Source organism: Primulina tabacum, chromosome 15 (assembly GCF_025594145.1).
Source record: "Primulina tabacum isolate GXHZ01 chromosome 15, ASM2559414v2, whole genome shotgun sequence".
Classification (NCBI taxonomy): domain Eukaryota; kingdom Viridiplantae; phylum Streptophyta; class Magnoliopsida; order Lamiales; family Gesneriaceae; genus Primulina; species Primulina tabacum.
In genome coordinates, this window is record NC_134564.1 from 23,947,824 (window position 1) to 23,974,925 (window position 27,102).

At 33.1% G+C, this 27,102-nt stretch overlaps 1 protein-coding gene and 1 pseudogene across 1 annotated transcript; one reads left to right on the forward strand and one right to left on the reverse strand.

Annotated features, from left to right (window-relative positions):
* Nucleotides 1–7,921: 7,921 nt before the first annotated feature.
* Nucleotides 7,922–25,534, reverse strand: LOC142526627 (E3 ubiquitin-protein ligase COP1-like). The gene is made up of 13 exons (XM_075631140.1): nucleotides 25,161–25,534; nucleotides 23,805–23,882; nucleotides 23,020–23,175; nucleotides 17,718–18,077; nucleotides 15,505–15,662; nucleotides 15,323–15,391; nucleotides 14,658–14,736; nucleotides 13,338–13,493; nucleotides 13,096–13,194; nucleotides 11,265–11,369; nucleotides 8,614–8,793; nucleotides 8,390–8,500; nucleotides 7,922–8,292 (listed from the first exon to the last, which is right to left on the reverse strand). Exons 1-13 carry the CDS (start codon nucleotides 25,428–25,430, stop codon nucleotides 8,122–8,124), a joined length of 1,992 nt encoding a protein of 663 aa, XP_075487255.1. The 5' UTR covers nucleotides 25,431–25,534; the 3' UTR covers nucleotides 7,922–8,121.
* Nucleotides 20,302–21,743, forward strand: LOC142527872 (uncharacterized; annotated as a pseudogene).
* Nucleotides 25,535–27,102: the final 1,568 nt, after the last annotated feature.

Below are 27,102 nucleotides of genomic sequence, written 5' to 3' on the forward strand. Positions count from 1 at the left end.
AAGGTAGGGCGCATGGCGCGGCGAAGGCTGGTTCGTGGGGGGTCTAAGAGGGTGTCTCAGGGATGGATAGGTGCTGGAAGGGCGTGGCTCGAAGGAGAGAAGCCGCTGGGCCAGGGATATTTGCGCAAAGGCTGAGCGGTTGCAGCGAGAGTCGATCGGGGCTGGGGGCTTGTGTCTGGTTCAGTTCAGGGGTGGTCCAAGAGGGTCTAGGCAGGGTGTGGTCCATGCTGGCTCGAGGGTGACTCGGGTTTAGGGGCTATGTTTATATATATATATATATATATATATATATATATATATATATATATGCTAGGACTCCTACAAAGACTAGGAAGGAACTCGCGCGGCTATGTCTCGATCAAGGGGCTAGGTGCGTGGGTTAGGGTGAGTCCAGGGTGGTCAGTATGGTCCCTTGATGGTTTGGTCAGGGGATGGCTCAAGGTGGCTCAGGTGTGGTTCGAAAAAGACGAGAGTTGGCTCGAGGGAGATTGCATGGGTTCGAACTATGGTTAGGTAGAAGGGAATTGGTTCGAACCATGGTCCACGGGGGTCGATTCAGGGTTCACGAGGGTCCTTTAGGTATAAAAAGTCTATGTTTAAAATTTGGAAATAAAATATTAAAGGTTGAATTAATTCGGGAATTAAACGCTTCACAAATTAGTAATTAAGGAATTAAATTGAAATCCTCGAATTTACATTAAATAAAAATATTAAAAATTATATTTAAGCTTAAATAATTATTTAGGATGGTCTAGAATCAATAAAAGTAAGAAAAAGTCAAAGTCGAGAAATTTACGTCCAGGGACAAAACGGTTATTTTACAACTGGGTAGTACGAAAAGAGTTGGCAGCATCCCGTAGGATCATAACACATGTTAAATGAGGGAGTCCGACGATCGTATTTTCATTTTACGTCGGTGTCTAGTGCCCGTCCCCATATGTAATGGTGAGCTAAAACTGATCAGTCGACCAGAGGATAAAAGGCTAGTCACTTTCAATTATCAAACTTCACCCAAAATGATAAATAATTGAAAGCTTTACGATTTTACGATTTATGATTTATTTATGCTTACAAATTATTTTGAATAAAAGTATGATTTTAAATGCATGTGCTTGTATATGTGTTATTTGCTACTCATGTTTATAACGCGCTTAGTCATTATACTCACTAAGTTTGAATGTTGTAGGTGATGATGTTACTGAGGGAGATGTTGACGCTTGAGTAGATCGAATCCGGCAACACACTCCCGAGGGCCTTTATTTTTTCGCATTAAATTGATTGGCAAAGTTTAAATGATTTTTGTTAATGATTTTTTAGAGATTTTTACGATTTATTTTGAAGTAGGATGATCATCATGTTTAAAGTTGGAGTTGAATATTGGCAATTGACGATTTAGGGATTTTTATGCACTTGAGATTTTAAATGTTAAATTATTTTGATTTATAAAAATTTTAAGTTATTTTAATTATTAATTTTCGAAATAAAGTTTATAAAAAAAATTTAGTAGGATTTTAAAGTTAAAAAGTAGAGGACGTTTCAATATAATATGCATCATGCAAGCATTTAAAATTAATTATGCAAAGCAGGTAAGCAATTTAAATTGTTTGCATGCATATGGTTTACGTAGGTTGGCTTTTTGTACGTTACATAAATCATGCAATATAAACGTATGATCGTGTCATAACCATGCATTTAACGCATTAAAATAATTAAATAAGCATTTTTCTAATACCTCAGATTTGCATGCAGTCAGGTTACATCGTTTGAATTTCTAGGCCTTACATTGGATCTTTCAGAGTATCCTGTAAAATAACAAATGACCGTCCTTGAGTCCAGTTTCTTTTATTAGGTTTGTAAGGCCTTGCCTCATCTGTACATCCCCAAACGTGCAATGTTTAAGACTGGCTTTTTTCCTGTTAAAAGTTCGTAAGGGATTTTTGTCGCTGCCTTAGTTGGAACTCTGTTAAAGGATATATGTTGTGGTCTTTAGTGCATCTTCTCAGAGTGATTCTGGCAAGGTAGAATAACTAATCATACTCTTCACCATGTTCTTAAGCATTCTGTTTCGTCTTTCAGCAACACCGTTCATAGTGAGAGAACCCGACATAGTGTATTATGGGACGATACCACATTCCTCTAGGAATATTGCAAAAGGTCTTGGACGTTCTTCGCAAGAACCTTCATATCTACTATAGTATTCACCACCAGAGTTAGATATAATGTTTTAAATTTTTAAGCCAAGTTGATTTTCATCTTCAGATTTATAACTTTTGAACACATCTAATTACTGTGCTTTTTATTGATGAGATAAATGAAGTCATATCTTAAAAAATCATCTGTGCAAATTATAAAATATTGTTGACCATTCCAAGAAGCTGAACGGAATGGTCCACAGGAAATGATCCACAAATATCAATATGCATAAGTTCTAAGACGGAGGAACTCCTGTTGGCTTCAAATCTTCTTTTGTTGGTTTGTTTTCTATTTATATAAATGACACAATTACTAAAATCTGTGTAATCTAAAGGTTCAAGAATTTCATCAGATACAATTCTCTTTATTCTCTTTTCAGATATATATGACAAAATCTCTTGTGTCATAACACAGCTGAATTCTCATTAGTTAATTTTCTTTTAGAGCATTTACTTGATTGCAAGGATTCTTCATTAAATGAAGCAATATCATCCAAAGAATAAAGATTATTGTATTCTAATAAAGAATTAGAACCAATCAATTTTGAATAATGAAACAAACTGAATATTCTATTTCTAAATGAAAAAAAATAACTGAATTTTTCCAGTGCAGAAATTAAAAAAAACATTTCATCTAAAAGATAGTGCAACGAATATTTAAAAATATCCAAATATATTTCGATCTTTAACAATAAATTATATTTTCCTATTGTCTAAACTCCAACTTTGTTGTTGTCACCAACGTAGATGAATCTTTCAGCATCACTTGGTTTTCGGCAATCTAGACAACCCTGCATAGACACACTGATGTGAGTTGTTGCACCAGAGTCTATCCACCACATGTGTCTCGGCATTGAAGTAAATTAACCTCAAAACAAACTATATTTAGAAATATAACTTTCTTAGCATGCCAAGCGTATTTTGATCTTCCAGATCTACATACTCTTTTCATTGAGTGAATCATTTAGTTTTTTCTTCTGAATTATTTTCTTAATGGGAGAAAGAATAGGTAACTGATTGCGCGCGATCTGTGCACCATAACCTATATATAGATAATGTTTATCATTATCTTCTAATATTTCTGTTTTAGGTCATCATAAAAACAGAAATTAAAATTATCTATCTACACATTAAATGCTCATAACTTATTAGATATATTAAAGCCCAATTGCCAAAATTTTAATCGACCACTTAAATTCTAAACTTAACTTAATAAACAACCAGCACTTTGAGAATCATTAGGATTCTTCTGTTATTTCTTTGGATGTTTTGTATCCATAGCTTCCTTATCCTTTCTTTTCTTTCCTTTATCCTTCGAGGTAGAGACATAATGAGCACTTTCTATTTTGTCTTGCTTCAGCATTTTCTCTTCCTAAACACAAGGCGAGATCAGCTCATTCAGAGACCAAGTCTATTTTTGAAAGTTATAGTTCACCTTAAATTGATTAAAATGTGGTGAAAAAAATATCAAAACTAAATGAACCAGCAAGTCCTCAGAGATGTCAAGCTTCAGTGCTTTCAACCTTGAAGCAAGATGAAACATCCCCATGATGTACTCCCTTATGTTGCCTTTGCCTCTATATCTCATTGAGCGAGGCTTGCCTAAAGTGTACCGATTTTAGACTTTTCACTTTCAGCAAAACTTCTTTTCGAGGTCCTGAAGGAAAACCTCACCCATAGCAATGTCACTAGACATTTTCTATAATGACCCTCTTCATGATCATCTTACACATGCGATTCGACCTCTGCCACCTTTCAAACTCCTACTTCTCATGAGATGTACTCTTATCAGTAATGACAAGAGGAAATTCAACCCTTATTGTAAGGTCTAAATCTATGACTCCGAGACTATCAGTAAATTCTCTTATCACGATTTTAAGTTCGAGCCGTTTAACATAGGAATAAAATTTATGTTGGAATGATTATTTGCAAGAGTCAAATCTAAACAGAGAACAAAAAATCAAATATACATGATCAACCAAATATCCAAATAAAATAATCAATAAATTCAAATAATGTAAACAACATAAGCAGGATACCGAGCACTCCATTAATGTTTTATCTTTTAACAAAAGATTAACTCATAAATGATATTCTTGCACATCAGTCAAACACTGATAGTAATTATAATGTCAACTAACAACTTTCATTTGAGCCGATTTATTATTCACGTGAAAAATCAAACAACTACCACGTGTTTACCACCACAGGCGCATATGTAATTATATTAAATATTGAACTTCCTTTGGGCCGAAAAATATCCATACATATTACATATACCAAAATCATTTTGCATTTCAAAATAAGATTAATCTCTATAAAAGAAGTATCTTTGACTGCATTTTATTTCAATAAACCTATTTTAAAATACATATAACATTATCATTATTTGAGTAATTGAAAATTAACTTTAAACCTGAAGCGTCAAAAAATCCGGTTAAGTAAACTGCATGCATGAAAATTATTAAATTTCTAAATTATTTTATTTAAATGATTTTGTCTACATGAATGATAGATTTTGAATGACCAAATGATTAATAATGTAAATTTTCTTGATTTCATAATTTAAAAATTTTCAGTCGAATATCAGTGGTCGATTGGGGACATAGAACCGGAGATGATTAAGGTGTTAAAGATTTAAAAGTTAAATTTTTATTTTTAGTTAAGAAACTATTTATTTTAAATGATTAAAGAATTTTAGTATTTTTGGGTTCAAATATAAATAAATTAGTTGGAGCAAGGAATTTATGTAATTTATATGGGATTTTGGAAATATGTGTTTTTAAATCTTTTAATTTGAGGACTAATGATATTATTAATTTTATGGACCTAATTTATTATTTAAAAACTAGGGTTAACTTAGCTCATTAATTAAGTTCAGACAAGCCTTTTTATTTTTTTAAGCCCTAAACTGCGCGCACACACACACCCTAAACACCTAGCGCACGCACACACAAAATTCACGTACCATCAAAGGAGCCACACATCCAGATTCTTGCCAAGGGACTCTTCGATTTTTCTTCCTTGTTCTTCCTTTCAGTAATGAACATTCGACTCCCTTGCACCCTAAGGTAGGTTCTCCTGTCGGTTTTGTCGAGAAAAAAGGATAGAAATCGTCATTTATTCGTCACAACGCTCCACCACACCAATATTCGTATTTCGAGCGTTTTAAACGCGAAAGAACGTTCTAAACCCTTCTTTTTGTACCATTCAAACTATATTATGCATGTTTAATGTTTTCTCGCATGAATAACGTCTATTGTTTCGGTTTTATAAAGTTGTAATGCATTATACATCTTATCGACATTTTAATGAATGTTTTGGACGGTTATTGATGCAAATGAACGTTGCTGCCATAGGGGACGCTTGGGAGAGATGTTTAGATGCTATATGTATGGTTTTACAAGGTCTTAGTCATCTGGAAGTCGAGCCAAACTGCTGGGAGGCTGACCTCAACAGCCGCACACATGTGGTTGCCGAGGGGCTGCTCGCGCGACTTCGATTCCTTCGAGCTTCTTGTCACGGTTGGCCAATGTCTTGTGGCTAGAGAAGGTCTGCATGGGGGCTTCGTTTAGGGTTGAGGAGTGTCTAAGGTTGTGGTCAAGGGCTGGAGTCAGGAAGGGTTACGTGGAGTGCAAGGGTTCGGCGCATAAAAGCTTGGGGCGCGCGGGTTGCAGACAGCTGCTTGGGACTGGATTTAGGGACTTCCAGGAGATAAAGAGAGGTCGAGGTGCTCGTTCTAGGGCTGGTATGTGTCTTAGGAAGCTTCTTAGGGTTTGATTGTGTCTAGGTTCAAGTTGGGAGGAGTTAGAGTAAAGGATATACGCGTACAGGTCGAAACGAGGCTTAGGTAGAGTCATTTGTCGTCGAGTCGTGGGTTGTTGCAGCAAGCTTAGTCGCGTTATATGCTGTAAATTAATTTATGGGATGGCTTAGAAAGGACTCGGGTAGAGGTTGAAAGTATAAAATCGAGGAATGTAAAGTTTAGAGGTTTTGGGCAACGTTCCGAGCAAATTCGATAACCCAAAAAATATATTTTGACTCGTATGTAAAGTCTATGATTTTATAACGTATTTTCGACATAGGAAATGTTTATGGTGCAAAAATATTTTAATTATGTGTTAAAATCTCGAGGCATGCTTATTTTAGGATTTTTGAGCAAACGGTATTTATTATATAAACAGAAGAAAAAGAAAATATTTTGAAGAATGTGATTTGACTGTAACACAGAGGATATGTGAGGGATCCGTCGTAAAAGAAGGCGGCGAACTTACTTTATTTTAGGCCACAGCCTAATGACGAGAGTTGTTGACACCCCACCGCTGGGTATCATAGTTTATAGATTGATCAACCGAACAGAGCATATTTAATAAAGGATAGTTACTTTCAATTATCAATCTTCACAAAAAATAATTTATGATAATTGATGAGAAAAATATAATGTTAAGTATTTTAAATGAGTTGTGAAAATATAGATGCTAACGATTTTTAAGTTAGAAGTATTTTATTAAAAGTATTATTTTTAAATGCATGTGCTTATATAGGTATTATTTGCTATCACGATTGGGATGTGTTGAGTCATTAGACACAATAGGTTTGAACGGACTGGGCTGGACAGTACACACCCGTAAACCTCTCGTTTCCGCATTGTTTTAAAGGATTGAATGAAAGTTGATTTTTATTTTGAGGAGTTTTTGATACTTGATTTTATGGTGGTTTGAGTAATTTTTCAGGACTGTTAAATTTATTTTGATATGATATCAAATTAACTTTTTATTTAGCAATTTACCAAATTGAAATTTTTATTAATTACTTTTGGTGAACATTAATTTTCATGATTAGTATATATATAAAAAAATTCTAGTCTTATTTAATTAAAATAATAGTGAAGAACGTTTCAAAACCGAACAAACCTGAACCGTTTTAAAAAAAAATTAGAAAATTCCATACAAAATGTGTTGGGACGCCCGAAAAAAAAACACAGTAGTTTCAATTTTCTGAAGATTTTTTTTAAAGAAAAAACTGAAACGTTAAACCTAAAATATTTTCTAGGTCTGAAGTTATTTTTTCCAAATATCCAAAACTTAAACAAATCTCAATGATTCAAGCATGAATGATTATGATACCACTTGCTGGGAAAAATCCACATAAACCACAAAATCTGTCATACTAAATCATTAAAAATTTGACTAAAAACTTAAGCGTAAACGTACCTATAACCATAATCCTGAATTCTTTAAAACACGTTTTGGTTTTCCAAATCTACGTACTCTTTTCCTTAGGAGAATCATTTAGTTTTCTCTTCTGAATTATTTTCTAAATGAAAAAGAGGATATAGAACGTGATTGCACGCGATTTGCGGACCATAACCTATATATAGATAATATTTATAATTATTTTCTGATATTTCTATTTTAGGTTATCATAAAAATAGAAATTAAACTTATGTCTCTACATATTAAAAGCCTACAACATATTAGATGCATTAAAGTCAATAAGAAAAACTTTAATAAATCACTTTAATTTTGGATTTAACTTAATAAACTACCCACAACACATCCATGTAAATAAAATTGATCCAACATTTCTAACTTGCAATAACGAGAATCTGAACATAATAAAGGCTCTGATATCAAATGCAAGAATCAAGGTTGTGTGCATATTGAAAGAATTGTTTATGGCGATGGTTCAAAATAGTAATTTGAATCTGTGCAACGACCAGAACTATATATTTTGATCGGTATGACACGTAAATTACCATATCTGACAGCAGTAATAGTTATTGTCCTCCAACAATAATTACACGACATAATAAGTGAGCATAGAGTCATGCATGTGGTATAAATTTGTGAGGATAAAATCATGTAAAGACCAACCTAAGTATAAGTTCCACCTTTCGCTCAATATTGCTATTATTTACCTATACAATTCAAGCAGCAAGGACCAGCACTTTGATTGTTCCTTTACTATTGGCAGCTAACATGGTGGGGCTTTCGCTCTTCCAGCACACCGCACTGATGAAATAAGATCCCGCATCTTCGTCGTTGTCATCCAAATCAGGAGACCCAAATCTATGCCATGTCGCAGGTTTGGCGATAGCCTATGTTTTTCGAATTGTCCCGGATTTTTCACAAAGAGAAACAATAAAACTCTAGCAAGTGACAAAACAAGAGCAACTTTAAGTAGGATACCATTACCTTGTGGTAGATAAACACTTCATTTGTTTCACTGCCACAAGCTAGGAACTCATTGTTCCCTGTAAGACCAACAAAATTCTTCTCATTTGTGTGCCCTCTAAAGGTCCGGACCTGAAATACATCAATCTGTGTTTCACAAATACCATAATACAAAAGAACAATAACATGGGTGAAAACCGATCGTAGGGGGATAGGATCTGATCTCTCTTTAATGAGAAACTTACATGCAGATTGTTCTTAACATCCCATAATTGCAGAGTATTGTCCGTTGATGCAGAAGCAAGCTCGTTATTGGATAAAAATTTAACATGTGATACTGTCCTTTTGTGTCCGCCAAAAATATGGAGTGGATGGCAGGTGTTTCTCAAGTCATAATAATGGATGTGATGGTCAGCAGAACCAACCTGCACAGACAAGGTAGGTATTAGGATTGCTTCAAGCAAAAGTTATACTATGAAGGTTGTGTAGGAAATATAAAATTAGGTTGATAATTATCATATTTTTTAATTAAAAAGGTTATATCAATAACAAAAATATAAAAATAGGTTGATGGTAGCCCATCAGGGTTGACCTGACCCGAAATATTTGTTTTTTTAATTATTTGGAGGGAATAATTTGCTCTATCCAATAATTCCCATCAACTTCCATTATTTTAAAATAAATATTTATGGAAAATAAAGTAAGACGATGATCATTTTATCCTAAAGCAAAAATAGCAACATTATTGAAGCATCTGGATTATGATAATGACTCGTTTTCCTTTTCGGGATTGATATAAGACCAACGAAAAATTAATGTTTATTTATCAGAAAACGTTTGTAATTCAACTATAAATATCCTACAATAAAACATTATTTTATGAAAGAAATTCATTTTATTTTCCGCATGTTACAAATTTTCTTAAAAAGCATGATTGTAAATGTTTTGGACAATGCTTTTCTAACTGGGCTGGTGATCGAACCGGCACACATTAAAATAAAGGTTCAAACGATTGGACAAGTTTAACAGAACAGTCAAACCCAACAATGTTATATCATATAAAATAATAGTATGAACATCTTAAATGTATACATAAATAATAAAAATATATATATATATATTTTCTCAGGTTTAAAAAATCAAATAAGCTCTAATAAAACTAAAATAATATTTTTAACAAAGTTCAAAATTCAAATAATCATATAAATAACAAAAAATATATTAAAAAATTAAATCCAAAAAAATACTAAAAAAATTGTGAACTGGTCCAACCGGGTTTTGACCGGTTCAATACCTGTCCTCAAATCCTTGAACATGTTAAATAATATAATTCATGTTATCTAATACGGTGAACTGTATTCATTTCCTCCATCTTTTAATCAAAGATTGCATTTTCAAGGGCCATTGATTCAACTTGACTAAATATTTTAAAATTAGACGAATTTAATTATAAACAAAATAATGGCCGAAATGAATAAATCCAAACATTTATTTCCCCAAATTCAGAGAAATCATGGAAGGAAATCCAAATTATTCATTTTATAATGCTTAAAATTATTCAACTTTGCCAAACATTATGCAGTTCTCTCTTTGGCCCCTCCCAAAGGATGCCAAGAGCGTGTCTAAATACCATATTTTAAAAATGAGATAATATTACATATGATACAAAGTCAATCTTAATATTTATAATTCAAAATGAAAACTTTCAAACATCATTAATCCAATCATGCTCAACTAAATTTTCTTCAAACTAATTCAATGAGCATATAATTCAAAAAAAAATTGTAAGTATCCATTCAAATAGCCAAAAGTTTAAAAAAAAATTCTGAACAAGAAAATTATCCTTCCTTTTTTCATTATTTTTGTAAAAACAATTCTACTTCCGTTTTGCAACAGGACAATTACAACTCTCGATTTGGATCACATTATGTCATGACCAAAAATGGGATTCCAAATATACTATACATCAACTTCAAAATTTGTCAAGGAACTAGTAAAAAAACCTTGATCCAAGACCCTCACTTCAAATGACTATTTTTCTTATTCTTCTACTTCATAGGTTTTGGTTGTATACTATAATATATATCTGACAAACATATTCATAAGTAATCTAATCAACTAAAGTTCAAAGAGAAAAATAAACTCGATTATGAAAATGTATAAAAAAAAAATAGCAATTTTCTTAAATCAAATCAAATTTCTTTATCATATATAGAATATGAATTCATTGGATATTAAACAGGCTTTTCAAACATATATAATCATATTTTCAAAAATATGGCATGAAACGAAGCATTAATGTATTTAACATTAAGATCTAGTAGGAAATTATTGAAAAAGAAAAAATCTTCAACATGATAGACAATATAAATGTACTTCAATACATCAAAATTTAGTTAGCAATTACAGCTAGCTTTGGGAAAAAAAAATAAGAATATCAACTCACACAACCAAAGACGGAAAAATGATATGATTTTTTTGGATAAAATTATTGAATAAAAACTTATTTTGTTCTAGATTGTTATAATTAAACTATTAACCATTTTATGAACGATCATTCTTCAGTGATCTAATACGAAATGGGAAGGAACCATTTTCATAATGCATATGCTTCAATAATGGTTCTATCTTTTCTTTATGACCTCTTACTTTTATTTTCTATAACCATTTTGAAACTACTTGCTCCAAACAGTTCAAAAAGATGTATTTGAAATATTCTGGCTCAGGTCAACCCTCGTGGACGACCAATCAACCCATTTTTATATTTCCTACATAGTTTGTCTATAGATATGGCGGGTTTTGGATATTTCCACTCAATTTTGCTACTAAGCCCACCACCACATAAATAAGGATAATGGGAAGAAGTTGGAATACGCTAACAAAGAGGAGAACTTACCGCAACAAATTTACTAGACTCGGGACTATACTTTACACAGCATATATTTGCCTTCATATCAATATTGAGAACACTAGCCTCTTGATTTGTGCACCACACTTTAACCTGAAATTCCATCACTTGCTGACATCAAAAGGGACACTCAGGAATGTTTAGATCCACAGAGTTAAACGTTGACCACTAAAACAATCTCAGGCTAGAAAAACATTTAGCAGTCTATACAGTCCATATTTTTGTTAAACGCCAACGAGGTAGATATGGATTTGCACCAAAACAAATAGAGCGAGTAAAATAGTTGTTATGCACCAAATCTTTAAAAAACATGCAAACTTGTTTTTAGTATTACTACAAAGGGGATAACATGGAATTGAACTCATGACCACTCCCAACCAAGAGACTGATGGTGTCATCCAATCCATGGTTAATAAAAAAGGTTTAAAGCAAACTTGATCCTCCAGTTTTTGTTCATCCATGGTCAATATCACGCATTATTAGCATCACTATACAGGCAAAAGGCAACCATGACCAACAATATTTAAACATTAGTATGAGACATAGAACACCATTCACTTTAATTAAACATCAGCCAATATCGTGGAGGGTAGCAAACCCCTATTTGTTTATTAACAAAAAATAAACCTTACAGGAAGGGAATAAATCTGCATTTTAAGGAATATAGATGCCACTTGATAAATTACAAAAACTATTCAACATTTTTCTAGTTTAATACTCGATAAGTGAATATCGTTAGTCTCGTATCTAGACATTCTCATGTTTAAATGAGTAAAAAACTAATCATTCACATAATTTTTACGAAGATTTGACAAATATTCGAGAATTGAAAATGAAGTGCTTAACTATTTTATTATTTACTGTATATATTTGGGAGAAAATGGAAGGAATTATTGTGTTTGTGTAGAGATATTCTGTGAATATTTGCTTCTTAGGTACATAGGCTAATTAAGGATAATTATTGTCAAGTACCTAAACTTAAGGGAATGTGCCTAGATTTAAGTCAGATTATTCTGTATAAATTATCAGACCCAGTGCTATGTAAAACCAGAGAAAAACTTATCATATTTTCAGAGACATACTTCTCGCCTTTATCTGATGGATTTGATTCTTTCTTTTTCTTCTTCTAGTTCTCTCTACAATATTTTTAAATAATAAAATATCGTGAGACATGCATAAGCTGCCATGCTATATCATTCTCTAACAAAAAGGCACATGATTAACCTTCGTCGAGTTTTATTATCTCAAAGAGGTTCTTAAAGTAGTTCAGTGTGGTGGTTTGGAATTGAACTCCCAGCCATTAGATCAATTTAATTTGAAGACAAATACATTATTTCACTGATATATATCTAATGCATTTATCCAAGTCATATAGTAACTTGGACATAGGTTTATTATCATTCAATTAACTAAGTTATGCATATGAATCTTAACAATCATGAATTCCAAGGATTTTATTTGTTAACAGAAATTGGTTGGTCTATATTTTGTTACCTCGAGCACTGATGCTCTATGCCAAATCAATGTTGAATTATTTAAATGTTCTTATTTATGAGTTTCTCAGGTTACTTGTGTTGGAATATTCCAAACAGCTTTAGTAGTTACCAAGAAAACATCAAATATGAACAGAAATTTGATCAACAGGATTAGAGGTGATAAAACAACCAAACTTTGAAGCATGTGAAGGCAACTAAAACGAGAGTTCAGTCCATTTGTATAATTCTCAATCAAATTATTCATTTTCTCTCTGGCCTATAGTGTCTGCCAGAATTAGTTAACCATTACTCCAGTTAGATAATGAAAATTGTTCTTACTTCACCTTGCAGTCGTCACTACCAGAGACGAGCATCGACGGTTCAGTTCGGGAAAAATCTACACTCCATGCACGTTTTTCATGCTCCTCATATTCCACAACACTCTGGATAAAGCCAGAAATTTTAACTATTTTCCAAGTAACCAAAAAAACATCAAATAACACAAATTTGAGCACCACCATTAAGCCGATGAGGATTTTTGCTTCGTGGCAAGAAGTAATATATAATTCATGGCTCAGCTGGATACCTGTCGTGTAGTCACATCCCAAACAGTGACTATTCCTTCGTAATCACTGCTAGCTATAATGTTTTTGGCAAATTTGTTCCAGGTCAAGCAGCTAAGCTTAGATCGCGTCGACATTTCCACAACTGGGCAGTGCACGTCTGTAGTTTCATTGACAACCTGATTAAAAAGGCATGTTCTTAAGTCTCATAAGCTGCTGCAAAAAAGGTAAGATTCACTTATATGAATTAAAGTCGCGCAAGCCCGGTAGAGTGTTGTTGCTCCCCAACAATCCTTTCTTAGCAATCATATTATCGTGAAATCATGAAAATCAAACATGTGATCTTATTAGCTCTAATATCAAATGTAGAACCCTCTGTTCCAAAAATTGATTATTAAAGAGTTAGGAGGGGATTCTATAAAAACTTGAGTTGACCATTTAGTACCATTTGGAGTAGCTGTTACTGGATCTGATTGTGCAATCACACTTGCACTGGTGTGGACCTGGGCTTGACAAAAATTGTCACCTCTAGATTCCAAGTGCAAGTGGATTGATTGGGTTAATTAGCGAAATGAATGTTGCATTCTGAAAGAGGGGTGATTGTGTAACCCCTGTTCCATATTGGTTGGGAGAAGAGTTTTAATTGATTAATAAGGAGTTATAACAGACTCCTATAGAAACTTGGGCTTACCATTTTTATTACGAGAACGGATACAGAGTAGATGCTATAGGAACTCAATCTGCAATAACATCCAAGCAGGCTTGGATCTATGTCACAATAGAATTGTTGCCGTTTACTGAGATAAGAAACACTGGAAGAAATATTTTTCTCATTCAATTAATCTAAAATGAAAAGTTACAGACTGATTTATAGAAATAACAGTTTTTATTGACATCATGTAATCTTGGATTTTATTCATGTATATCAAGCTTCCAACACGAGGAACAGAATCCAATCAATTCTCCTGGATATAGTTTGGTTATTAGGGTTAAATTACTTATTTATCCTGCATCATCCTGTGTTTGGCATGATTGTTTAAGCCTGAAAAATTCCATTGGCCCGGCAGTGATTTAAGTTTTTGGATGTTTACTTAAGCCTCATGCCACTTTTGCGCAATCATTAATATTGAAGGGCAAATACCCAAAATACTCTCTTTGTTATTATTTTCTTTTCCAATTACTCCTCAAGTTCAACAAACCCCATTTGTAACGCCTCTCCTCTTTGAGTTTAGTCTTTGTACATACTCTCACTTCATTTTGTATGCGCCTGCCTAAATATACATAAAACAAACAAGGCACATGCAATGGGAAGAAGGGAAGGGATACAGGGGAGAGAAACCTACTGAAGAGAAATCAAAGACTTTAATGCGCCGTGACACCCCAGCAGTGGCAAACAGTTCATCATCTCGATCAAATTCTATACTGCAATAATTACGGAGCACTCTTACATATTCAAGCAGAAACTACAATTGATAAAAAGGCTAGGGAATCAAAATTTATAACGGATATAAAACAGAAACGGTTGAGAAAACCATGCAACATGAAAAAAGATGCACGAAAATCTCTTAAAATCAGATCAAACATAAAAGCAGGTTCAGGAGTATCCTGTTGATAATGGCAACAGAATGAGCAGGATAGTAATATCAGAATCCCATGACCAATTAGCATTAAATCTAATCCATGACAAATGCAGCTTAGGACTTGATTAGCCAGAGACAAATGAGACAAGAAACTTGTTTATCCCAAAACAAAGAATTCCTACAGTTAATTTTTTGACAAAAAATTAAGAATAATTAGCACTGAATAGTAAACTTTCTTCACAATTTTTTTGCCAGGTGGGGGTTTTCTTCAACTGACTTGACAATTAGCGATTGCCATGAAAGTCCATCTTTATTCAAGTGGATGTGGTGATTCAATCAACTTAAAATAGCAAATGTTTACACTACATCGATTATAGATTAAATTATGCAAAAGATAAGCTAACCATTTTTTACCAACATCTTCATACCTTGAAACAATATTATTGCCATGATGAAACAGATCTTCATGCCTAAGCTCAGCAAGTACTCGCAATCGACTGTTCCAAAATAAGGTCACTAAAATACATTAGAAAAATAGCTTGAAAAAATAGAAAATGAAGACCAAGCATGCTTGTATGATACTTTATGGAAAAAGACTCTAGATCTCTACCTGTACCGTGTGAAAGTACTTAGAACTGTCTGAAAATCAACTAAACCAACACTATAGCCTTCTCTATTGAATTTACTTTTGTCTTTCTTTAATTGGTTCAGCAATTGGTTGCTTGCCTGGCGTCGTGTTTGTAAATAAAAGTCTTGAAGATCATTAAACTACAAAGAAAGATAATAATTTCACAGGAAGGAGGTGAACATGAGGTACAAGAAAATTTCAGTTCAAAAGTGTTACCGGGTATCCGGTTAAAATTATCAACCTATCCATATATCTATTGTTCTTCAACTTAACAAAATAAAAGTAAAATATGTGAACAAATCCTGGACCACAAGCAAGAAAGCTATTTAGAGATAAACAAATCAAGCCCGTAGAAGACATGAAAATAACAAATGTTGTTTTCCAAGTAAAAATAATAATGCATCGTCCTCCAAATTAACTATATGGAATTCCATATGGCGAATGTAAGGTTTTGAAAGGTCAAGAAGAGCATTAGGAGGGAAAATCAAGCTTTCATTTATGGCCACTAGTCAAGTACACAACGCTATAAGAATATAGAAGTAAGAATCCATATCAAGTGCCTCTCTTGTTATAAAAAAAACAAGGAGCCCGTCATCATTCATTTCAAAATTTTCAGCAACACAAGTACAAAAACATTAACTATGTACTTATAAGAACCTAAATAAAACTTCTAAATTAAATTTGCAAATACCTTTTTCCCTAGCTAATGAACTTTCTAGTCGAAGCCATAACTACATTCTATGCTCATGTAGCAACACCGCTATCATTGATGTATTGTAGTAAAACAACTAATCAAAAAAAGATATAATAATAGCTAAAAGATAACAAGACATTTGAAAAAAAATCCTAAATGAAATTTGAGTTGAAACATATTTTAACTGTCAATTAACAAAATTAACAAATGAGATAACCCTACTGCAATCATCCCCCATTGCCAGGATAAAAGGAAAATGACACTTTAAGTTTATTTATGAGGTATGCAATCTCTTTCACAAGAAAAAATGCTACTGAAAATAACCAAAGTTCTAAATCAGATTTTACTGCCTTTACAAGATACAACAGGGAAAAATCTATATATCACACTATCTTTGTACCGGGATCCTTTCAAATAAATTCCACATCTTTGACAATATAACATAGAATTTCATTCCCCGAAAAGATAATTATGTCGGTATCAATTGAAAATTTTAAATCGAACAATTATTTAGGTAATAAAATACTTGAGTTGGATCAAAAAATTTCAATGAAATTGACAAATTATTCAAAGTTGCTTTTCCATCATTTCATTTAACCATCCAAATTCAAGCCTCTCAAATACTCAGTTACCGATAATATGACTTTCTGAGGTCCAGAATTTTAGAGTTTCATAAGAGCAATGAAAATCGCGCAATTAAATTAACTGAACAAAAAGGTATCGCAGAAGGATAATAATGACTATTATCTTTAATTAGTTGTTAAGATAGCAGATTTATATTTAAATTATTAGATTAGGCTGTTATCAGTTTATCTTTATAGGGAAGTTAGGCAGATCAGATTTTTATACAAGTGCATGATGTATCTCTTGATTTAATCACCAATGAAAACACGTTCCCCATACCGTGCAGTCTTCTACATTTACAACAGGTATATAAAGTAATTTGTGGGCAGACTGCTTAATAAATGACAAGAAATTACAACCGCAGAATGAAGAAAAAGGTTCCAAAGATACAAAATGATGGAATTTGTATGTCTTCACTCTTCATCTTTGGAAAATTATGAGCCACATCAGGTAAATTACCAAAATGTTGCATGCACTTCCACAATGAAGTATGATCAAACTATTGGAAGCAAAAATAAGAATCACAGCTGTAGAGCTAACGGACATATATCGAAATTGCCAACATCTTTTTTAAAATATTACACGCTACCCAATGCTTGTGGAAGATTCCCTTGAGATTGTAATAGATTAAAAACCAAAAATCTTAAAAAATAAAAAAAAAATTGCACAGAGAAATTATTTTGATATCTATTTTTATTTTTTTACTATTTCTTGACATTTACAATGTGCCACCAGTATGAACTGAAAGACGGATCTAAATCTTGGAAACAGAGTCTGGCCCAAATCTTAAAAAAGTAAATCACTAGCAATTCACTAAATTCGGTTTTTCTCAGAATAATCAAAGAGCACAACAAAAACATAATATTGTTTTCCCAACCTGTGCATGGACGCGCTTTTTCCGAAGTACGGCCAAGCCAGACTGACTTATATGCTGTGAAGTTGGCCCATTAAAAGAAGCATCCTTGCTCTCGGTTCCAAGGGGGTTAACTTGAGCCTTTTTCTCCTCTTTCTTGTTTTTGAAGTTAACAGAAGTTATTACTCCTTTTGCATCACAAGAGTTAATAACAATGCCGGATGTATTTCTATCAACTGAAGAAGCCTGAGATCTTGTTACCACTGGTTCATAAGAGATCATCTGTAGATTACTAGAAGACCTGTCTCTTGCTCTGTAAAGCTCTATTCTGTGCCTTTCAACAGCATTTATGTCCTCTTTGATATACCGGAGATCGTGTTGCACCTAAAAAGAAGATAGACGTTACAGTTTTTACAAAGCATTTTATAAACTATTGCTAGAAATACAATAGACTATAGAAAACTTGAAACTAAATGAGACTATTTCACAAATATAGCCACTCAATTAAAATTATTAATGGAAGTACCAAAAACTTCGAAGATAAGTGTTAACTCCCATTTGAACTCGAGATGGATAACATAATTACTTAAGAAACACATAAGAAAATACTAAAAACTGGACTCAAATTAAAAATAAGAGGTAAGATAGTAGAAGACTCCATCAATTTTGAGGGATGATAGCTCAATCTTTGAGAACTTATAGCTGTAAACCATAACATGCATATAGTTTTACAAACACATACTTACAAAAACCAATGTACCCCCCTCTAAACTATAGTATAGTCAATTTTCAGCTAGTCCACACTAGAACATCCTCGTATCTGATGCCTGCACCATTTTATTCAATTAACTTCGCCACATCAAACTCTATCTCTCAATCCAAGTCAGCAGTTCACAATGTGAATGGTTCCTTGCCTTGGCCTTATTTTCAAGCATCATTATTGTGGCTATATCTGGAATAGTCATTGTATCTCTACATTGCAACATCATTTTAGAACTCAGATTTTCAGAACTGGTGATCCTGCTCATTTCCATTCTATTCCAAGTTTATGTCTGCTATCAGGTAAGATGTTAGCTATCATCTTCTTACATATTATGTTTTAGCCTAGCACTAAAATATCTTACACATTCAGAACAAATGTGATGATATTGATTCAAACATAAACAAAATATTCTGAGGGTTACATCTGTAAACCACTCCCGCGGCTGGGTTACGCAATAAGCTCCACCATCTCATCTATGGCAATCGAATATATTCGAACTTTCCTTAAGTATGGATTCTACAGAACTTATCATTCTCATTAGCATCTTAGATGATCAATTAACAATTAAATCTATGAAATTGTCTCCAAGTGTGTTAAAAGTAATTTTTAAAAAATTGACTCAATATTCAGTTTAGATCCATTATTTTGTTACATGCATGGTCACTCACTCAGACAAGCTCCACTTAGAAAGATCCACCAAAACCTCTTGTTCTTTTAATTTTTCCTACCTGTCAACTTCTTCAATGTCAATTGAATAATCATTATATCATTCAAATATGTCCCATACCGGCATTTTATCAATTAGCCGACGTCTTATTAATTGGATTTTAATTGTCTGATCCTCCATATTTGATGCAATGGAAACAATGCCGCAAAACAAAAGGCTAACCCAGACATTTACAAGTAAAAAACAGTGTTCTAAATTGCGTCCTAGGCGGCCGCCTAAGCGCTAGGCGGAGACCAACCGCACCTTTTTCGCCCCAGGCGGAGGCCAGCCACCTAGGTGGGCCTGATTTTTTTAAAAAAAATGGGCTGTTAAAATTTAAAGATCCGCTAACAAGCCCATTTAAAAAAATAAAATTTGGCCTCACTAGTTCTGCTGGCTTTCTTTCCTTCTCGTTATTTTCCAGAGTCTCGATTCAGAGACTCCTTCTCGGCCAGGACTCCTTCTCGTTCCAAAGACTCCTTCTAAAGTTCACGCCATTCCTACAGCCTACAAGCCGGGACTCCTTCTCGTTCCATCTCTATTTTAAATTTTTAATACAGCACTTCTAATTTTTGCTTTCTGGAAATTTGATGGAACCAAAAACCAGTAGCACCAAGTAATGTTTCAAAACCAATAGTGGATGATTGTCTGGACTTTGATTTTGTGGTATAGATTCAGAGTTTAAGTGAAAAGGTTACATATCAGTTGCTTATGTATAATGGATGATTGAATGGACTTTGGTTTTGTGGTATAGATTCAGAGTTCTTGTAATTCTTCAGCTGTTACATATATATTCTTGGTGCTGGTCTATTGCTGAAAAGGTTCAAGTGTTTCGTATTCAGCAAGATTTGGAGGGTAACAATCGCAAGCAATCCATCGTCGACTGCATCCATCACTCAGCCCGAATCTCGGATTCTTAAGAGAAAAGTCAAATGAAATCGGATGGGAGTTTGGTATGTTGATTGATCCTAAGAACCTCGACAAAGTTAAATGTAAGTTGTGTGAGAAAATGATGTCCGGTAGAGCGTATAGAATCACGAGCACATAGGAAATATACCTAGAAATATATCTGATTGTCGAAACGCATCACAAGAAGATTGTAATAAGTGCAAACAGGCTATTTTGAAGGGACGAACAAAAAGAAAAACAAAATACTGGAAGAAGAAAGTTGTAGAGCACAGATGAATATTTCTCTAGACGGAGAAGAAGATGCTGAAATTGAAGGGATAGATGAAATTAAAAAACCTCATCTACTTGGCCCCATGGATAGATATGCATCGATGATTGCTCCAGAAAATGTAAGTTCAAGTAGGAGTAAAGTGCTTCGCCAAAAAAATATAATTGAGGGTCTATTCAAAAAGAGAACTCAACAAGTTCAACAATATGTTGGGAGATGGGCTTATGAAAATGGAATCACGTTCAATGCTCTTGATAATGATAACTTCAAGCAACTAATAGAGGCAGTAGGTCAATTTGGACCAGGGTTCAAGCCTCCAACTCGATATCAACTTAGAGAGCCACTTTTGAAAGCTGAAGTTGAAAGAACAAAGCAACTGTTGAAGAAGCACGAAAAAGAATGGGCAAATAATGGATGCTCAATTATGACAGATGCATGGAATGATAGAAAAAGACGAAGCATATTAAATTTGTGTGTTAATTGCAAAGAGGGTACTGTATTTTTAGAGTCTAAGGAGTCTACAGACGAGGCACATGCAGCTGGACTTATTTTTGTGTTGAACAAGTAGGAGCTCAGAACGTTGTTCAGATTGTAACAGACAATGCCACCAACAATATGGTTGCGACTAAATTGATGAAAGAAAAGTGGCCTGAGATTTTTTGGAGTTCATGTGCAACTCATATTGTTAATATCATGCTTGAAAGTATTGGTAAGCTTCCAAGATTTAAAAAGATTATCGACCAAGCCAAGTCTTTTACAATTTTCATTTATGCTCACCATAAGACTTTGTCATTGATGAGAAGTTTTACGAAGAAAAGAGACATAGTCCGGCCAGGAGTTACCAGGTTTGCATCAAACTGCCTCACATTGCAAAGTTTGATTGAGAAAAATCTAGTTTAAGGGCCATGTTTACAAGTGATATGTGAGAGAACTGTAAATGGTCAGAAACAAACAAAGGGAAATTGGCTTACTCTACTGTGATGTGCATGAGTTTTTAGAATGGTGTGACACTTTGTTTGAAAATATTTGCTCCTTTGGTAAGAGTTTTCCGATTGGTTGACGGAGCTAGAAAGCCACCCATGGGGTTTCTATATGGGGAGCTTCTTCGAGCTAAGGAAGATATCAAGGTGGCCCTGAACAATGTCGAATCAAATTATCAACCTATCGTACTGATTATTGAGTCAAAAATGAAGAATAGACTTGATACATCATTGCATGCCACATCTTTTTTGTTGAATTCCTACTTCTACTACAAAGATAGTTCTATTGCTCTTTATAGAGAGTTCGCAGCAGGGATTTTTGAATGCATGGAAGTTTTGTATGCCGATGAGTTTGAACTGCAAGATACAATTATTAATAAGGAATTTGCAAAATATAGAGATAAGACTAGGTTATTTGGGAAAGCATTGGCTGCAAAATCATGTGAAAAAAATAACGATACTTTTGATCCATGTGCATAGTGAAGTACCTACAGTGCTCACACACCTAACATACTAAGAGTGGCATTGAGGATTCTTTCATTAACTACAAGTTCACTTGTGAAAGAAATTGGAGTGCATTTAAAGGATTAAGTTTAAACTTTAATTAAAATAAATTATTAATTTTTAAAGTGTATGTTCATATTCCTAACTATACAAATTACTTTCTCGGCTTTTTTTTAGATTCATACAAAGAAAAGAAATAGGTTGGATGCCAATAGGCTGAACAATCTAGTATTTATCCAATTATATGCTAGATTGTTTAACAAGAAAAAAAGAGATAAAGAAAGGAACGTCGACGTCATTCTTGAAAAAGATGCTTCAAATGCACAAGGTTGGATTGTGGATGGTGGGGAAGAAAATGAAGTTGAACCAGGTTCGAGGCTCACTTGGCAAATAGTTGATGAAGCAACTGGGGCAGATGAAAATCTACAACCCCGAAGAAGCACTAGAGTTAGAGAATTTCACGAGCATTACACTAGACGTATAAAACTAATTTCAAATCTATGTGTTCTCAGAGTATTTAAAGATTTTTATTTGTGATGACTTTTCTTATGATGGTTTTACCCAAGCATAAATTATAGGTTAAAGCTAACATATTTTCATCGCTAATGATTAGCACCTAGAGAACTGTTTCCTTTTCTCCAACAACAAGTGCCAAGTTCAATCTTTGCATATCACCGAAGTCACACTTACACATAAAATAGATCTAGCCAGGCTTTAATTTTAATAAAAATAGGGAAAGATTGGACTTGGCACTGGTTGTTGGAGAAAAGGAAATAGTTCTCCGGAGAAAATAACATGGATATGATTAAAATATGCTTGGTTCTGTCGAGAACTGCAAACCAAATAATCTACAACTTGAGCTAAAATTCTTAACACAAGAATCAGAATCCAAATGAGCTGAACCAAGTATAACACTCTGCTTTAATTGAGTTTGACTCAATAGTATGGCTTTGGCTTCTGCTCATCCACCCTAAATCAATTTAATGCATGAATCTGATACCCAATATCTAACATCGTTTGGTTTCGCAGGAACTGGGAGGAACAAAGTTCTACTAGAGCTACCTGACATTATTAGCACAAGAGTACGACATTTAGATGAAGTAAAATACAAATGCCAAACAATTATTTTGTTATCAAGATTTCTCAATATCATGGAGCAATCCCTTCTTCAACACTGAATATTATAATGGACAAACCTCATTGAGTTCAGAAACTTTTTGCTTTCTTAAACAGTGTAAGAAATCAAGTAAAAATTGCATGTTTCTCTCAGCTTCTTCCTGTTCCATTACTCTCTTTTTCTCTGACACCAGAACCAACAGAGTGTCTAAGTCCTTTATTGTTGCTTCACAACCCTGGATAAGAACAAAAGATGTCAAGCCTCTGCACAAAACCATAGATAAGAAACACATCCTAGCACTTAGGGGTGTCGGATGCATACTTCACTGAATCAGCAGAATAAATTGAAATCAAATAGAATGTTCTGGTTTACTTCATATTAGATGTCATTAGATAGTAAGAGAAATCAAGCAGTTGCTGGATGCATGTTATTCCATAGACATTTCATACGCTTAACAAAGGTGAGCTAAGAAGACACATAAACAATGAGTTTTACAAAACTATTAAGAAACATAAACATGAAATTCAACAAAAAAAAATTCAGCATCCAAATGGCTTTACCTTTACTTCGACTTCTGATCAGATAAAGAATCACATACAAGGCTTCTTTATACTCTGAGCGATTGATTATACTAAAATTTGTTATCTCATGTTTTAATCTACAAGTTCTTTGAAAATATAGATTCAGAATTTTCAAATCCAAATTTGAAAACAATTACGATTTAGGTTTTGATAACCAAATTTCATTCAAACAAAGAAGAGGGGAGCGACAAAATATTCAAGGGTAGCCAATATCCTAGCCTTAATAATTCTGGACCTAATAATAACTACTTTCTAGGATTATATAATATTAACCAGAATTCACCTGTTCCAGTGACTGACGAAATTGTTCTAAGGGAGTTGCACTTTTCGACAACTGGTGAGCAAATGCCTTCTTCAATAGCTACAAATGTGGCACAGAGAACCTTTTAAAGATAAGCTGCGGTATTAAGTACATCATTTCAAGATGCTAATTCACCGAAAACAGGCAACAAAGGGACAAAATGCTGAATCATAAACTGTTGCATGCTCAAGTATAAAAGGGAATTGCAAGTATTGGTATAATAGATTGTAGAATAGATAATAGACTTCCAAATATTTAAGGTTTTTTTCCCTGCAAATCCAAATGATTAATTAGAACATCTTTAGTCTAACAACGTTATAGTTGTACATCTGGTAATCATGGAAGAACAGACTCAAGGAAATTGTCTTAAATGATTTATTATAATCATCACCACCAAATTTGATATTCTGATTTCACGTGAATTAAATGATTTATTATAATCATCACCACCAAATTTGATATTCTGATTTCACGTGAATTAAATGATTTATTATAATCATCACCACCAAATTTGATCTTCTGATTTCACGTGAAACTTAGCTTAAGGTAGTTAGATAAATTAATGATGGCAGTTTGAGAGAGTATTTATATGTCCCCATGAATTTAGCAAGTCTTCCAGTGGGAAACAATGCAGCTCTTGTCAATGAAGTCTGGCTTCAAATTACAGAAGTAATCTGTGACTCAATCAAGGTCCATTTATTGTTTTAAAGTAGAATGGGTGGTTAAGATAGAGAAACTGAGTCAGTGGTATTAAAGACTTAAGGATACATATTCAATACTGGTGCTTTTGTCTCCTCTGGCATCAGGCAAACAATACTATAAATGGAGTTCTGATACATGGAAAGATGATGCTTGGGCAGAACAAGCCACCGATCCATCATCATTAAGGGTCTATTTGGATTGAATTTGAAACCAGAGACTGATTTAAATCCATAATGTTTATTTTGCTTTCAATGTCATGAATTTAAAATTCGTTCTTTAAGCTTGTGACTCAATGTCATGATAAAAGTGAGTGACTTGAGACAAATTCATAAAATTTTTATCTTAATTTAGATTGAAAATTTCTGGTAGATGGATCGGTGGTTTTTGGTTTCAGTTTGTGAGTTGGTTGTCATTTTGATTTGCTTGGTTTTGTTAATTTAAATCACAAAACCAAGCAAATCAAAATGACAACCAGCACCCAAATTTAAATCACAAAACCAAGCAAATCAAAATGACAACCAGCACCCAACTCACAAACCAAAACCAAAAACCACCGATCCATCTACCAGAATTTTTCAATCTAATCTACACAAAAATCACAAAACAAATTCAAACCACAGGTAGTTTTAATCGCACCTTATCCAGTAGGAAATTGGGGAAGAGTTGAGAAGTCGTTAGAAAATGAGCGCAGCAGGGGCAGTCGCTCTTGTTCTGCAGATGAGTGATAATGCACATATAGCAGAAGCTGTGGCCACACGCCGTTAAGAAGGCGTCCTTAATCATCTGCATACATATTGGGCACAGCAGCTCTTTCTCAGACGCAGACACCGCCACAGTTTGTACATTTGGAGGCGTCTCCGCCTTGCCCACCGCCGTCTCCACCATCCCCATTAAAGTATCTCCCATAGCACCACCTCCTAGAGTAAAAACTTGGGAGAGTGAGATTGGAAATGAGAGAATTGGTGAGGATATGCGTGGGCTTCGTGCCTTGGTCTGATTCGAAAGACAAATGAAAACGTGGAAAGAATAAATTATTTATTTATTCATCTGATAATTAGATTATAAAAATATTTTTTACATTATTCTTTTTTTAGTACTTTTTACATTCACTTTAATATTATTTTTTATTTCATATATTATATATTTAATTTATGGAAAAAAAAATTATACTCATGGATATTATTATTATATGAAATATTATATATTTAATTTATGGAAAAAAAAATTATACTCATGGATATTATTATTATATGGGGGCCAATGGAGTTTGGCTTTTCAGGTCAAATGATTGTCCTTTAGTACAAGGGAATTAAATATATATGATCGATCAAATTTATTTGTTTAATAATTTTTTTAGAAATAATAAAAGATGCACATATGTGTTACATGAGAAATATATATTCTATTAAATTTGAAACACTTAGAGTAATTAATTTTAGTGTCATGGTCTATTTTAATATTTATATATATTAATAAAATGTTAAAATTTTAATATAAGATTTACGTAGTTCAGCATACAGAGTCATTGTTTCTTAGAAATTAAGTTATAGGTTCAAATCTTATTAAAATTATTTTTTTATTCTTTTATTTTTTTATTTATTTTTTAATTTATATATCAAAATTACAGTTTAGTCCTCACTATTTTTTATAATTATATTTTGATTCTCATTTAAATATAAATCACATTAATTATAAAAAATTATATTTTGATCCTCATTTAAATATAAACCAAATTAATTAAAAAAAATATTATACAAGCACGCAATGCGTTCGTCGGTGCACTAGTTATATGAATTATTGTGAGGTTGTGAAGGATTTTCAAGGGTGGTTTTATAATTTTGTTTGTAACTTGGCGTACTTTAAAATTATGTTTGGTGTGAGATATATTACTCGTCTTTTAATTTTAACTGATATTTGATCTATAAAATACATAATAAATTGATTAGTGTACAAATAGATTCTTATGAGACAAAAGATTCAATTCAAAAACCGCATGGTAAATTCAATACAAAATCTCATGATATAATAAAAAATAAACACGTTATAATTATTGTAAATATCACGAGATTTATAAATGTAATGATATTATTATTTATAAATAAGACATCCAATTAGTACTTTAGCCTTGGGTATTGGCATCTTCCGTGCATGGATGCATTCGGAGTTTTGCCAAGTTCTCGTTAACAACAACGATGAACATTATTAGTCAAAAAGATTTATTAGAACACAAATAGTTTTTATCGTTAATATTTTCATATAGGAGTACATTTATTGAGAATAATATAACAAACATGTATCATTGTTGTTTTCAATTATATTTATTTTCATATAAGAATACATATTATTGTAAATTAATTCTGAGATAAGAAAGATTCTCAATCTTAGCAGATGAGAAATCATGGAAGTCACATAGCCAAATCTCAAGAGTTAATTGAATTGTTTTTTAGCGTGTCGGAAGAAGAAGAAAATCAGTTGGTTCAAACTATTATTAATGGTGACATATTAAGTTTTTTTAAGAAATAAAAGAGTAATTGACTCGTATTTTGGGTGATGATCGACTAGAAACATTTTATATTTT